This window comes from Mustela erminea, chromosome X, assembly GCF_009829155.1.
Source record: "Mustela erminea isolate mMusErm1 chromosome X, mMusErm1.Pri, whole genome shotgun sequence".
In the NCBI taxonomy this organism is placed as follows: Eukaryota; Metazoa; Chordata; class Mammalia; order Carnivora; family Mustelidae; genus Mustela; species Mustela erminea.
The window spans coordinates 64,604,442-64,617,707 of record NC_045635.1 but is presented as its reverse complement, the minus strand read 5'-3'; the positions used below and the strand labels follow the sequence as shown (position 1 = coordinate 64,617,707).

At 36.7% G+C, this 13,266-nt stretch overlaps 1 protein-coding gene across 1 annotated transcript; it reads right to left on the bottom strand.

Moving 5' to 3' along the window:
• Positions 1–3,500: 3,500 nt before the first annotated feature.
• Positions 3,501–8,313, bottom strand: LOC116583186 (cytochrome c oxidase subunit 7B, mitochondrial). Its single transcript, XM_032331209.1, has 3 exons — positions 8,247–8,313; positions 4,973–5,097; positions 3,501–3,703 (listed from the first exon to the last, which is right to left on the bottom strand). The coding sequence occupies exons 1-3, from the start codon at positions 8,284–8,286 to the stop codon at positions 3,626–3,628; spliced, it is 243 nt and encodes an 80-aa protein (XP_032187100.1). The 5' UTR covers positions 8,287–8,313; the 3' UTR covers positions 3,501–3,625.
• Positions 8,314–13,266: the final 4,953 nt, after the last annotated feature.

Sequence of the window (13,266 nt, the reverse complement as noted above, 5' to 3'; positions counted from 1 at the left end):
TGGATAGCTCTGTCAGTTAAATGTTTGCATTCAGGCAAAAATGAACTATTGGGATTTCATCAAGATCAAAACCTTTTGCACAGCAAAGGAAACAGTCAACTGAACCAATAGACAACTGACAGAATGGGAGAAGATATTTGCAAACGACATATCAGATAAAGGGCTAGTGTACAAAATCTATAAAGAACTTAGCAAACTCAACACCCAAAGAACAAATAATCCAACCAAGAAATGGGCAGAAGACATGAACAGACATTTCTGCAAAGACATTCAGATGGCCAACAGACACATGAAAAAGTGCTCCACATCACTCGGCATCAGGGAAATACAAATCAAAACCACAATATCACCTCACACCAGCCAGAATGGCTAAAATTAACAAGTCAGGAAATGACAGATGCTGGCGAGGATGCAGAGAAAGGGGAACCCTCCTACACCGTTGGTGGGAATGCAAGCTTATGCAACCACTCTGGAAAACAGCATGGTGGTTCCTCAAAAAGTTGAAAATAGAACTACCCTATGACCCAGCAATTGTACTACTGGGTTTTTACCCTAAAGATACAAACGTAGTGATCCGAAGGGGCATGTGCACCTGAATGTTTATAGCACCAATGTCTACAATAGCCAAACTAAGGAAAGAACCCAGATGTCCATCAACAGATGAATGGATAAAGAAGATGTGGTATATATATACAATGGAATACTATGCAAAAGAAATACTATCAAAAGAAATGAAATCTTGCCATTTGCGACGACGTGGATGGAACTAAAGGGTATCATGCTTAGTGAAATAAGTCAATCGGAGAAAGACAACTATCATGTGCTCTCCCTGATATGAGGAAGTGGAGATGGTACATGGGGGGTAAAGGGGGTAGGAAAAGAATAAATGAAACAAGATGGGATTGGGAGGGAGACAAACCATAAGTGACTCTTAATCTCACAAAACAAACAGAGGGTTGCGGGGGGAGTGGGGTTATGGACATTGGGGAGGTTATGTGCTATCCCCTATACCCCTGGGGATAAAAATACATTATATGTTTATAAAAAAATAAAAAACAAATTAAATTTTTTTTAAAAAAATCTCCAATGAAGTTATCAGTCACAAGGGTGAAGGCACATTATCTGTACCTCTATAATTATTATAGTACCTAGTGCTAAATAAGTTTAATGAATTTAAGATTTGAGAGAGTGAACACCCAAGTGAGCCTGAGGAGGGGAATGAGAAAGAATCCTCAAGCAGACTTCAAACCGAGCAGAGCCCAATCTGGGACTTGATCTCACAACCCTGAGTCAGCCACCCAACCAACTGACCCACCAAAGAGCCTAGTTTAATGAATTTAAAAGAACAGTAAACAGGGGCGCCTGGGTGGCTCAGTGGGTCAAGCCTCTGCCTTTGGCTCAGGTCATGATCCCAGGGTGCTGGGATCGAGCCCCACATCAGGCTCTCGGCTCAGCCTGCTTCCTCCTCTCTCTGAATGCCTCTCTGCCTACTTGTGATCTCTGTCAAATAAATAAAATCTTAAAAAAAAAAACAGAAAACACATAGTAATTTAACTTAGTTAAGAATAGGATTTATGATCTTCACCCTTATTTTTAAAAAAATATATGTGATAGCCCTCCAACAAGTAACATTTAAAGGATTGGCAATGCTTCTAAAGTCACTTACCTAAATTCTTCAAATGTACAGATTTTTGATAGGAAGACTAATTTGACAACCTTCCCACCCTAAATATTAAAACTCTCAGCAATGTGTTTGGGGATAAATTGAGTGTATTTGTGAAAGGATATTGACTCTCTGTACACTAGGAAAGCTGCAAGGTCAGAACATTGTGATGACACTAATTTAGACTTATAGTACTGCTTCATTTCTGGCCATGCCTGAGGTAGTTTTAGAATTACTGATCAGGACAAGATTAACTACAAATTAAGCTTTAAAAGCCTGTTCAAAAAACCAACTACCACCACCAAGTTTTATCACACAAAGCAACATATATATTGGCAAATGGACAAATAGACTATTTTTTTTAAGATTTTATTTATTTATTTGACAGACAGAGAACACAAGTAGACAGAGGCAGGCAGATAGAGAGGAAGGGAAGCAGGCCCCCTGCTGAGCAGAGCGCCCAATGTGGGACTCGATCCCAGGACCCTGAGATCATGACCTGAGCCGAAGGCAGCGGCTTAACCCACTGAGCCACCCAGGCGCCCCTAAATAGACTATTTTAAAGGTCATACATACTTTTTTGCCTGTAATAGCTGACGATTATCACTTACCTGAGAGAAGTGGTACAAATCATATTGAACATCACTTGTAGTCGTCAGTAATGCCAGTTCAGGAATAAAAAGGTAAATAATCTAATGACCATTGAAACTTCCTTAAAGACAAGTGTTTATTTTTGATTAATCACATCTCAGGGTTACATGCATTTGAACACTTCAGTCCTATTTTAACATACTTCCTAAATATGATATAAAGTGTTCAAATTTTATCAAATATCAGCACTGTCGTTTAGTTACTAATCTTGCAATGCACTTATTTCGCAAGGACATTCAACTTTTCCTACTCAGTGAAATTACTTACTGGCTTTGATGCATTTAATGAGAAAAATATTGCCATGAAAGCATTTTTCTAGTATTTCATGTAATAAGTACAAATCTTTCAAATGTTTGGTTATGCATAAATCCTTTCTATAACAGGTTAATTTGGAGAGTCCTAAAAGCCATTTACCTCATAACTTGTTATATATGTAAGTGAACTCAGAAATCTCTAATTCAGCTAACATAGATTACTCCACTGAAATTTCATTTTCTGCGTATTTGAGCTACTATCAACAAACATGAGGCTTTTTACACCTTCAGCCAAAGAAGTACTGAAGTACATGGTGTAGATGTTTTCTTCACTTAGCATCTTACATACAAAATCCAAAGTCATACTGAATTCAGGATAATACATGCATCAAAAAGTTGGTGTAATTAACAGCAGAGGTTAACACCAATAAACTGTATTTGAAAGATCCTTTCTTTAATAGCATCATAAGCATCCTAAATAAATATAATGGAAGACCCAAAGCTCGAAGATAAATGTGCCAATGGAGCCAAAGGGCTAGCTAATCTTCAGACATTCTAAGAGTTCATTTGACAGGACCAGTCTTCCTTGGGTCTGGTGACACCCCAAGTTCTCCTGGCAGGAGTAAAAAGGCCCTAGTAACAACTACAAATATAAACATAGATTAGAGATGAAAGTAGTAGGCATAATCAGTATCTGGACACTCAAAGATGACCTAAATTAATTCTGTGATCAGTTATTCAAGAACTGTAATTTCAGCCTACTATAAAGTTGACTTCCAAGTGACAGCCAGATTTTACTTTCATATTATCTCAGAAAGAAAAATTATTTAAGAAATTGTAAAGAATCTGACTTAAATAGTAACACTTAAGGTTAAATAAATGAAAGTGATCAGGCTTAGTTTCATTACAAAAGAAATAAACAAACTGACAACAGTGGTTTCAAATGTACTTTATTTCTTCAATCATGCCATATTTTAATGGGGTGCAGAGTGTTTTTTACTTGGTATCAGTTATGAGTTGGTTTTGAAACAATTCAGTATTACACCAACTGGGATGATTACTGATCTCTCCATTCCTTTGGGGTGACTCTGCCAACAGGGGACAGGTTCCATTCTATTCCAATTTGTGTAGCTGTCTGTAAGAATTAAAATGCTATTAGTTATAAATGTTTAAACTAGAGTCTACTCTCCCCTGGAGACTATTTCTTAAAAGTGACAAAAATATTCTACTCTACAGGTTAAAAACACACAGAAATTCAGCTGGGATATAGTGCCTCCTCCATGTAGGCCAAAGCTAATTCCTGTCCTAATTCTCTAGACCAGTACTGTTTAATAGAACTTCCTGAGATGCAAGAAATGTCTAGATCTTCATTGTCTAACACAAGAGCCAAATATTGCTACTGAGCAACTGAAATGCAGCCAGTATGACTGAACAATTGAATTTTTAATTTCATTAATTCCAATTTTTACTTCACATTTCTCTACTACCTCCTCAAACACTGCTTCACTACACCACAACTATCTAAATACTGTAAAAGAACAATTTTATAGTATCTTTTTATCAAGGAACACAACCTCCAAAGTGCCCCTGACCACACATTTGTTCAACATCTAATCACTCTTCTAAATACATACACCTATTTTACCTGTGTATTTAAGGAAGGTTAAAACAAGAAAAAGCCCCATGAATAAATATTTTTGTGTATTAAGGCAAGATTAATAGATATCTCTAAGAGCAACTTATGTATTTATCCTACTTTTAACCAGTAAGTACATCAACTGGTAAGAAAACTTAAATGTTAAGATGTAAAAAACTAAAAAAATGAAAGCAAGTCATTGTACACCTCATCCATCAGAAATTTACTCAGTTCTGCGGGCAGAATTTTAGAAAAGACACCAATTAAGTGAAAGAAGGTGACCCAAGATGGTGAAAACCCTGGAAATTATGTAACAAAAAGTGATTAACAGAACTAAGGATGTTTAATTTGAAAGAGAAGATCCAGGAAAGTAGTATCTAATTTTCTAGTATCTTTGGTTTCTAGTATCTAATGGATGATACATGGAAATGGAATCAGAATTTCTTGTTGAAAGAAAATGATGGTTAGTGCATCTGGCTGGCTCAAATGGCGGAGCTTATAACTCCTGATTTCAGATTGTGAGTTCAAACTCCATGCTGGGTGTACAGATTACTTTAAAAAAAAAGAAAAAAAGAAAATGATGGGTAGAATATGAATGCTTAACGCTATGGAAGAAATTCCTGCACTGGATAGGTAATCACATCAGAAAATCTCTGAAGTCCCTCCCAACTAGAAATGTATACTACTCTGTGAAAGCATTTTGAATACATAAAATAAACAGGAATGAAAAATATCTAATATAGAAAATTATCAATCAACAGTACTTACATATGCCCACACAGCAATACAGAAAGTGGTTCCACTAGCTAATATGGCATTACCATATTTGTCATGGAAATCAGGTGTCCTTTTCTGGTGGCTCTGCCTTGCCACTGTTTGTGGGATGCTTTGAACTTAAAAAAAAAAGGAAATACAGAAGCATATCTTTCAATTATAAGGAAAAGAACATGTAATTGATATTGCTAATCAGGGAAGCAACAGGATGTTAAATTTCTAGTCCTTTGAGGTTCAACACAATGTTAAAACATACTGTAGCTAAAAGCATAGTAGTATACTTTAAATGCATCAAAAATAATGTAATTTGACACATGTATAGATGTGTGAGAAACAAATGTATCAAAATACTTGTATCTATGCAGTGCAGTGTGTGTATCCTACAATTCTTCCAAATTTTCTCTATGTCTGAAAATTTTTGTAATAAAATCTTGGTGGATAAACTGTAAAGGTGATGTCAGTAACATTCACTATAAACCTCTGTAACTTGGCTCTTACTCATTAATTTGAATATTTAGGACTTAAATTTTCACTAGTTTACTCTGCAGTGCTCAGCAACTTACAACATAAAAGGGTAAACTCAAAAGAATTTCAAATTAAAGCATACTAAATATTTATCACCATAAAATTGCAAAAAAAAAAAAAAACTCCAAAAACTAGAGTAATGCTGATTTAAAAAAAAAATTACTAATGAGGGTGCCTGGGTGGCTCAGGCGGTTAAGTGTCTGCCTTCAACTCAGATTAGGGTTCTATGATCCTGGGATCCAGTCCCAAGTCAGGCTCCCTGCTCAGCAGGGATTCTGCTGCTCCCTTGCCCCTCCCCCTTTAGTGATATCTCTCTCTCTTTCTTTCTCTCATGCTCTCCCAAATAAATAAAATCTTCAAAAAATAATTACTGATGAATACAACACTATGCTAAAAGAAATAGGGTACATGAAAATGTGTAAGACACAGACCCTGTCTTCAAGTAACCTCCAATCTAGAGGAGGGTATGAGACATCTATACACAAATCACTGTAATACAAAAAAGTAGAATATTAGCTAAGTACTCTGAACACCAAGTAGGATTTGGTTATGTAGATGTAGGAAGGGGAAATCTGAAAAAAAAAAAAAAAATTGGAGAAAAAAGCCCAGTGTACTAGAAAACCAATTATGTTCGGTTGAAGGACGAGGTATATAGACAAGTAATAGGGATAAAACCAGAAAGGATAATGAAGAGCCACTTTTTCGGTTGAGGGAAAAGTTTTTGAGCAGAATGACATTAAAACTTTGCTTTACTATTATTTTAATAGAGTAAGTTTTCAAACTGCCTCTTTGGCTCTCAGGAAAGCTTGGCAAAGAGCCAAGACTGCAAAAATGCGTATTTCAAGATTCTTTTTTCCTTCCTAAGTAACAGATTCTTATCATATTTTTTTAAGACTTTATTTGAGAGAGAGAGAAGGCGCGGTGGCCAGGGGTGGCGGGGGAGACAAAGAGAGTAGCAGACTCCCCACGGAGTAAGGAACAGGACTGGAGGCTCCATCCAAGGGCGCTGAGATCATGACCTCCGAGGAAGGCAAACACTTAACTCACTGAGCCACCTAGGCGACCGGATCCTAACTGTTTTAGAGACTCAAATGGTACTTACGTAATGGAAAACATGTATCTTTTTCTTTTTAAGATTTATTTATTTGAGAGAAAGAGCGCTGGGGAGGAGGTGCAGAGGGAGAGAAACAGACTCCAGGCTGAGCCCAAAGGAGCCTAACTTCAGAGGATCCCAGGATCCTAACTTCAGAGGATCCCAGGAACCTTGAGACCACAGCCCTAGCTGAAACCTCGGACTGGAAGCTTAACGGACTGAGCTACCCAGGCGCCCCTGTAATAGAAAGCATAGTTTTTAAAAAACAGCAAAAGGAAGAAAGACAGACAGACAGAAAGAGCAATGTTGCCCATTCACTAGCATTTAAGAATATAATGGCTTCTATGTGATACAGTGGGTTATTTCAGAATAGTTATTTGGCCATTAATAATTTCTTCTCCTAACTGCCTTATAGGCTTTCTTTTCACCTTTAGACACACTTGGGATGAGCAAATTTACTAACATTTCACAATATATTCTGCTCTAGAGCAGTTAAAAAGTGAGCGTGTGAATTCCACATTGGTTAAAAAAAAATTCCCTTTCCTAAGGTACAAGGCCCTACCTGCTCAAAGGGCAAATAAATTAAAATTACCAAACAATTCTGCAACATCTCATGACCTCAAAATTCAGTTCACCAAAATTCAATCACCAAAGTGGATTTCTTTAGACTTCTCTTCTGTAACAAGAAATGGTTTGGTTACAACCAACTGGTATCCCCAAGAATTGTATGAGGTAGTAAATATTTACTAACCCTCTGTTTTACAAAGCAGGAAAATGAGGTTCAGAAAAAATTATTTGCCCAAAGGGAAAGAGATAACAGATGTGACTTTTGGAATATTGAAAACCCAGTTGGGCAACTATTTTTTTGGTGACTGTCAAAGCTACTTGAGTGTTTAAAACACAATCTAGTAATACCACTAATGTCTCTGTAGAAGTAAAAACAGGTTTAAGGACGCTAAATGGTAATTGCTTAAGGTCACTTTCAATGTAAAACTGCTCAAGTTACTCAAGGTCACCTTCACTGCAAATCCAGTACGGAAATGAATTTTCTCTTTCCAATCTAGTGCATTCTCAATACATAAGGCTGGTCTCAAAATTCCCTTTTACCTGCCAAACTCTTAGATAAGAAAAAAAATTACAACTGTTTTCGAATAAGCTAATACTCATTTAATAACCAACAAACAACATAAAAGCTGCAGGGCCACCACTAAGGGTTGTCTCCTTGCAATGAAAGAGCTAGATTTCCAGTTTCCTTCCGTTAGTTACAGTTATTGGAGAGGAAGTTCACTGGGGGTAAATATACTCCCAAAGCTAAAAATTTATGAAATTACTGAAGGAATGAATAGTGTCCACGAAGAACCTCCTTCCCTGAAATCGTAGGTAAGTGAACGTAAAATGCAAAAACAAAAAAACAAAAAACAAGGCTATGCTATGACTCTGGTGACAGAAAGTGAGCTAGGAACCAAAACAGAAACACGGGGTGATTAAGTTAATGCTAAGGACAGCTTCTCAACTACTCGGGGCGAGGCGGAAGACAGCACATTTAGAATTAGAAAGTCACGATGCAGGAGGAGGGAAAGGGCACGAGAAACCACTAAGACAAACGTGTAAAAGGCGGTTGGAAATTATTTGCTCACAATTTTTGCTTACCTCGGAGACGACTTAGAGCGGTTCTGGCCATGGGAAACATCCTGAAGCTGAAAACAGAACCGAGCAACTACAGCTTCCGCTTTGCTACAACTTGGTACCAAGTCTCCTTGCAAAAAGCCCTGAAAAACAAAATGGCTTTCGGCTGGGCTCTTTAATGAAATTTAATGAAATATCGCGAGACCTCTTTAAAAAAAAAAAACTCCAGCCTATAGAAATTGTAATCCTCTTTACAGACAGGAAGGATAAAGGCTTTTGGGAAATGTAGTTTCACGCTTTGTAAGTGAGGTTTGTCGGTATTTACTGAAGAACCTTGCAGCCAGGTTTAGGGTTGTACAGGAGACAGCCGATACACTGATCTTAGACGGAATCATCAAAGGCAGTAGCTTCAAGTTGGTGTTTCAGAGGTCTGAACTTGTGTCTCGCTCCACACTACCAGTTCTTTTGAGTCCCCCGAAGTTCCTTCGCTTCTCTAATTTTTTGTCTACTACTGTATACTAATTTGTTTAACTTTTAATTTTGAGATTTAGAGAAAAGTTGCGAGAGTAGTAAAATAAAATCGTAATTATGTGGTTAAATACGTGATAAAGCAAATGCAATGAATCGATTTTAGAATCTTGATGGTGGTGTTCAGAGTACAATTATTTCACTTTTTCTGTATGTTTGGATATTTTCATTATAAAATATTGGTGGTGGAGGGAGAACACCTAAACACCTATTGCCAAGGTTCACCACTTGGATAATATTTTGCCACACGTGTTCTCTCTCTCTCTTTATGGGGGGGCAGTTCTGAACCATTTGAGAGTAGCTTGCAAACATTATGTACTTTTTATTTTTTTTTAAAGATTTTATTTATTTCATTGACAGAGACAGATCAGAAGTAGGCAGAGAGGAAGGCAGAGAGAGGAGGAAGCAGGCCCCCTGCCGAGCAGAGAGCCCGATGCGGGACTCGATTCCAGGACCCTGAGATCATGACCTGAGCTGAAGGCAGAGGCTTTAACCCACTGAGCCACCCAGGCGCCCCTCATTATGTACTTTTTAAAAAATATATATTTTATTTATTTATTTATTTATTTATTTATTTATTTATTTGAGAGAGAGAGAGAGAGAGAAGAAGGTCAGAGAAAGAAGCAGACTCCCCATGGAGCCTGGAGCCCCACGTGGGGCTCTATCCCGGGACTGCAGGATCATGACCTGAGCCAATGGCGAAGGCAGTGAGTGGCTTAACCAACTGAGCCACTCAGTCTCCCACATTATGTACTTTCACCTGTTAATACTTGAGGGTTCATTTCCTGAGAGTAAGATATTCTCTTACATAACCATAGTACAGTTACCAAATTAAGAAATTTTAATTCTGATACAACACAGTGATTGCAATTTCATCAACTGTTCCCGTGTCTCTAACCAGCATTCAATCCAGATGCCCATATTGAATTTAGTTGTCATGTAACTTAAGTCTCCTTCAGAATTGAGTAGTTCCACAAAATTTCTTAATCTTTGGTGGCATTATTTTTTCCCTCACTACAGGTAACCTTTATTCTCTCAGTTTTATCTATGAAAGAAGTGAGGTACAGAATCCTTAAATGACTAGTAGAAGATCAAGATCAGTTCCTTGTAAGTGGAAGAACTGGTAATGGACCTCCTGACTCCACAGCTCTGTGCTCTGTAATATTTTTGAAGTGTATAGACCAGTTATTTTATAAAAGTTCCCACAAATTGTGTGCGCTTGATATTTTCTCATAATTAAATTCAGTTTATGCACTTACGGCATCTTATGAGGAAGGATGCAATGTCCCATTATTGTCTCATTATTGCCAAATTTAATCCTTTGGTCCAAAGAGTGGCTTACAATTTCCTAAAGTTACTGTTTTTTCCCCTTTGTAATAAAATAAGTAATGTGAAAAATACATAGATACTATATGAATATCCTGTTTTTCATAAAAATTTCACCTACTAGTTTTTGTATCCATTGTTGATTTTTGCCTAAATCAATTAATTATTAGTTTGAAAGTTTGATGATTTTCTAATTCTCCCATTATTCTATATTTAATAGTGGTTGTTCTACTGTAGGGAGGAATTTTATCCCCTCTCCAATTTATTTGTTCATTATCAATATGGACATGTGGATTCGGTAATTATAATCCATTACTTTCATGATTTATTTTAGCAATCAGTAGTTCCAGATGTGATCAGTAGGATTCCCTTCAAGCTGTCTCATGCGTATTTTTTGATATGACTTCATTTTTTTTTTTAGCACATGTTTATTTTCCGACATAAGATGTTCAGGGTGCATCTTGTACTTTTCCCTGCACCCACACTGGAACCAGCCATTCCTGGAAGAAGCCCTAATTTCTTTTAGAGATGGCATTTAGCAACATATATTCAGTCCCAGGTGTGCTCATTGATATTGGAGTGTCATTGCTTCTAGTCCTTTCAGCAAATAGAGCTAGAAATATATGTTATGAAAGATAAATTTATACTAACACCTCCAATTATAGTCCAAACTCCGAAAGTTCTATTCTACTTCCCTCATTTCAAATTTATATCTCCTTTCTTCCATAGTGAGAATCCTTGCTTTCAATAAGATCAGTGTTTATGCATATTATATTATACAAAGTAAATTTTCAGAATTGTTATACTCATATTACTATGAAAAACAAACTTACTTAGTAGAATTTCAGATTTGCTTGTACTTTTTTCCTTTAGACTAATGGGATATAATCAAAGTGGTGTGTTCATAAATTGTTCAGATTAGTTTTTTTTTTTTTAAGTGTGGTTGTTTTTCATTTGAAATAGTGTCAAGCTTCCTTTTTCCATTTATATTCAATTACAGTTCTACCACATTCTTACTGATGTGATTTAAATTATTCTTTAATTTTATTTTTTAAATTTTTATCTATTTATTTTTTAAGTAAGCTCTACACCCAATGTGGGGCTCAAACTCACAATCCTGAGATCAAAAGTTGCATGCTCTACCAACTAAGCAAGACAGGTTTCCTAATTATTTTAAAAACTGTGGTAGGGGTGCCTGGGTGGCTCAGTGGGTTAAAGCCTCTGCCTTTGGCTCAGGTCATGATCCCAGGGTCCTGGGATCGAGCCCCACATTGGGCTCTCTGCTCAGCAGAGAGCCTGCTTCTCTCTCTCTCTGCCTCCCTCTCTGCCTACTTGTGATCTCTCTCTGTCAAATAAATAAAAAAAATTTTAAAAATTGTGATAAAATATATGTAACATAGTATTTACCATCAATAATTATGTGTACGGTCTAGTAGCATTAAGTACATCCACATTTTTGTACAATCATCACTACTATTCATCTTTAGAACTTTTTTCATCTTGAAAAACCAGATGATTAGGTTTTATATTTGGATTATTTTAGAAGTGTTTACATTATTACAAAAGTCAAAACTATACAAACTTGTATACTTAGAGAAGGATCATTCCCTCCCATAACTGTTCCACTCCATTTCCTCCACCTCCCATAGATAACCAATTTCATTAGTTTCTGGCTTAACTTTTTTCCGTGTTTCCTTTTGCAAAAATGGACAAATATGTGTATATTTTCTTATTTCCTCTTCTATTTTACACAAATGTAGCATAACATGTATATTCTTTTGTACTTTGGTTTTTTTCACTTAACAATAGATCTTGAAAACCCATATCATTTAAACAACACTTCCTCATTCCTTTTTTAATAGCCGTGAAATACTCCATGGTGTTTACATATATTGGAGGAGGTAATAAAGAGGACTTGACTGCCAGTTGACCTGTGAGCTGGACCCAGGCAATCATATATTCCTCACCCAAACCCCATTCTGGGAATGTACACTCTGCCTGCTTTTCCCAAGTGGGAGGTATTCCAACCAAACGGCCTTGAGAAAGTAAGTTATTGTTGAGACCACCTGGACAGCACACATGACTGAACCCAGTTAAGGCCTCTATACAAACTTTTGAGATTCTGGTGGGCAGTTAGGAATTTGAACTGGTTTTGCAGCTCCCAAAAACAAGCCTCCTGAGTTCCTTGCTTATTAAAAACGCAACCTAAGTGTCCATAGATAGATAAATGGGTAAAGTGTGGAATATTACTTAGCCATAAAAAGAATAAAATCTTGCCACTTGTGACAACATGGATGGGCCTAGAGGGTATATACTAAGTAAAATAAGTCAGATACAGAAAGACAAATACCATATGATTTCACTTATATGTGGAATCTTAAAAAAGCCAAAATAAATTGACAAGCAAAAAACAGAAACAGACCCATAAATACAAGATGGTGGTTGCCAGAGGGAAGGAGGATGGGTGAAATAGGTAAAAAGGATTAAGAGGTACAACTTTCCAGTTGTAAAATAGGTAAGTCGTAGAGATAAGCAGGACAGCATAGGGAATTCGGTCAGTAATATTTTTATAATGTGGTATGGTGACAGATGGTGACCACACTCATGGTTGTGAGCAGTGCATAATGTATAAAATTGTAAAGTCACTATGTTGTACGCTTGAAACTAATGTAACATTGTATGTCAACTATACTTCAAGAAGAAAAACAAAATAAAAATTTTAGGGGCTCCTGGGTTGTTTAATCAGTTAAGCATCTGACTTTGGCTCAGGTCATGATCTCAGACTCCTGGGATTGAGCCCCAGGTCAGACTCTGCATTCAGTGGGGAGTCGGCTTCTTTCTCTCCTTCTGCCCCTACCCCGATCATGCTCACACACACTCTCTCTCTCTCAAATAAATAAATAAAATCTTTAAAAATAAAAAAAAATAAAAAGTTTAAAAAATCTGTCTTTAAAAGTCTAAGTGGTCTGCCTCAGTCTCTCCTTGGTCTCTCCTTGCTGTGTAGGTACAGGGGCCATTGTGTAAAACAATAATGTATCATAGTATATATCAGTCTCCTGCATTTGAAACTGTATTTGAACCTCCAAAGATACCCAAATATCCAAATTTGGGTATTTCTGAGAATATTTCAATCATAAATACTGCTAAAATGAATAATTATATGCACATATATTCTTATTGTTTGGAGTAG